General features: G+C 56.5%; 1 protein-coding gene across 1 annotated transcript; it reads left to right on the top strand.

Moving 5' to 3' along the window:
* The first annotated feature begins 338 nt into the window (after positions 1–338).
* On the top strand, positions 339–1,687 carry Lrrc3c (leucine rich repeat containing 3C). The gene is made up of 2 exons (XM_028889607.2): positions 339–408; positions 728–1,687. The coding sequence occupies exon 2, from the start codon at positions 782–784 to the stop codon at positions 1,544–1,546; it is 765 nt and encodes a 254-aa protein (XP_028745440.1). The 5' UTR covers positions 339–408; positions 728–781; the 3' UTR covers positions 1,547–1,687.
* The last annotated feature ends 305 nt before the right edge of the window (positions 1,688–1,992 follow it).

Raw genomic sequence — 1,992 nt, 5'->3', positions numbered from 1 at the left:
TCAGGTATCTGACACCTGGGGCCTCGAGTCACATGCCAGGAAACTCTAGACACTTGGGCCCCAGGTCGCAGCTTCCAGCTGCTGCAAGCAAACAGGACTTCTGAAGGAGGAAGCGGGTCTCCAGAGCCCACTGTCAGGGGGACTACTTCCGGGGAGAAAGGTAACTGCACAGGAGAGGACTCAGCTAGGCAGGAGGGAGAAGGAAGAGGAGGAAGAGGAGCAGAGAGCTGGGGAAGGCAGAGGGGTAGACGCTTCCAGAAAACGGGCTTGTGGAGCCAGAAGTCCGTTACCTACTTGAATAGTCTAGCTGAACACCTGGAGTCCCGCCACTGATCTGTCACTCTTGTCTTTACATTAGTGCCTACCAGACCCCCTGGTGTTTACCTGGCCTCCCTGGCAGTCACACAGGTGTGTGGAGGACCAAAAAAAAATGTTTATTTCCAAAATATGTGCAAAATGAGTGTAAAAGCTGAAGCAATAGTTTGGAACCTCCCAGGCCCATTTCAACAGGGCAAAGGGACAAAGGGGCCTCATAGATTAACCTTCTAAAAGTTTCAAGCCTAAGGGAGTCTCTCCCCTAGAATCCTGTTGAAGACAGACAAACAGACAGACCTAGGGCTGAGAAAGCCCCCAAAGGAGAGGTTCTGGCCCAAAGAGTCTCCTCCAAGGAACTCCAGCAGAGAGCCTCAGGGGAACATAGTATTCTAACGTTGCTCTTCCTTCCTAGGACCGTCTACTGCCCAGATTCTCCTCCACGCACGGATTATGTTTATCTGTGACCATGCTCCTACAAGCTCCTGGCCTCCTGCACCTCCTGCTGGTGATAGGCACAGGGGGTTCGGTGCCCACCCCCCAGGCGCTGCCCCACGGCTGCTACATGGCCGAAGAAGCTGGCGACCAGACATTCCGCTGCAGCCGGGCTGGCCTGAGTGCCGTACCCGACGGCATCCCCAACAGCACCCGAAAGCTTTACCTGGATGCCAACCAGCTGGCATCCGTGCCAGCTGGTGCCTTCCAGCACTTGCCTTTCCTGGAAGAATTAGACCTGTCTCATAATGTCCTTGTCCACCTCTCAGGGGCTGCTTTCCAGGGCCTGGAGGGCACTCTGCGCCACCTTGACCTCTCCGCCAACCAGCTAGCATCCGTGCCTGTGGCAGCCTTCGTGGGGCTGCAGATCCAAGTGAACCTGTCCGCCAACCCATGGCGCTGCGACTGTGCCCTACAGGAAGTGCTCAGGCAGGTGAGGTTAGCGCCAGGCTCGGGGACAGGCATCGTGTGTGGTCCAGGAGCCCGACCAGATCTCGTGGGACAGGAGTTCCTTCCGCTGACTAGGGAGGAAGAGCTGTGTGGCACGGGACGAGGTGGGACCCGAAGGAACACTGATGTGGCCCTGCTAGTCACCATGGGAGGCTGGCTGACACTGGTAGTGGCCTATCTGATCCACTATGTGTGGCAGAACCGCGATGTGACCCGGCGCCCCCTCAAGCGGGCTCCTGTGCAGCCCGTGCGCTCCGAGGACTCCTCCACCGTCAGCACAGTGCTCTGAGGACCAGGAGCACTCTGCGCTCTTGGCCCTAACCTTTCCTCTTCTCCCACATCCTCCGCCATCTGCCCACTCTCCCAGCCTGCCTCCCTCACTACCTTCTCGGCTCCACGCTTATTCTCTCGCTCTTGCTCTCTCATTCTCTTACTCTCTCTTTCTTCTCCAGAACACTATCTTTGGAGCCTGGATTTGGAGGTACCTCCTTCTATACCTGGGTTGTGCTAGACTCAGAGAATCTCAAGTTCCTGAATCCACTGGGTGGGGTGGGGGTGGCAGAAAAAACAACCATCTCAGTCTGCGGAGACTCAGAGGGAGAAGCCAGTAGCTTAGGAACATAGGGGAGCAGCCTGTACCTGGCTACAGGTGACCCCAGAGGCCTCACCATACAGATGTAGGTAATGACGCCAGAAAAGTGACAGCTTTGAGGGGGGCTAAGGAGATGTTTCAGT

This window comes from Peromyscus leucopus, chromosome 8b (genome assembly GCF_004664715.2).
Source record: "Peromyscus leucopus breed LL Stock chromosome 8b, UCI_PerLeu_2.1, whole genome shotgun sequence".
Lineage (NCBI taxonomy): Eukaryota > Metazoa > Chordata > Mammalia > Rodentia > Cricetidae > Peromyscus > Peromyscus leucopus.
Note: the sequence above shows the minus strand (reverse complement) of the source record. Positions and strands in the feature narration are given on the sequence as shown.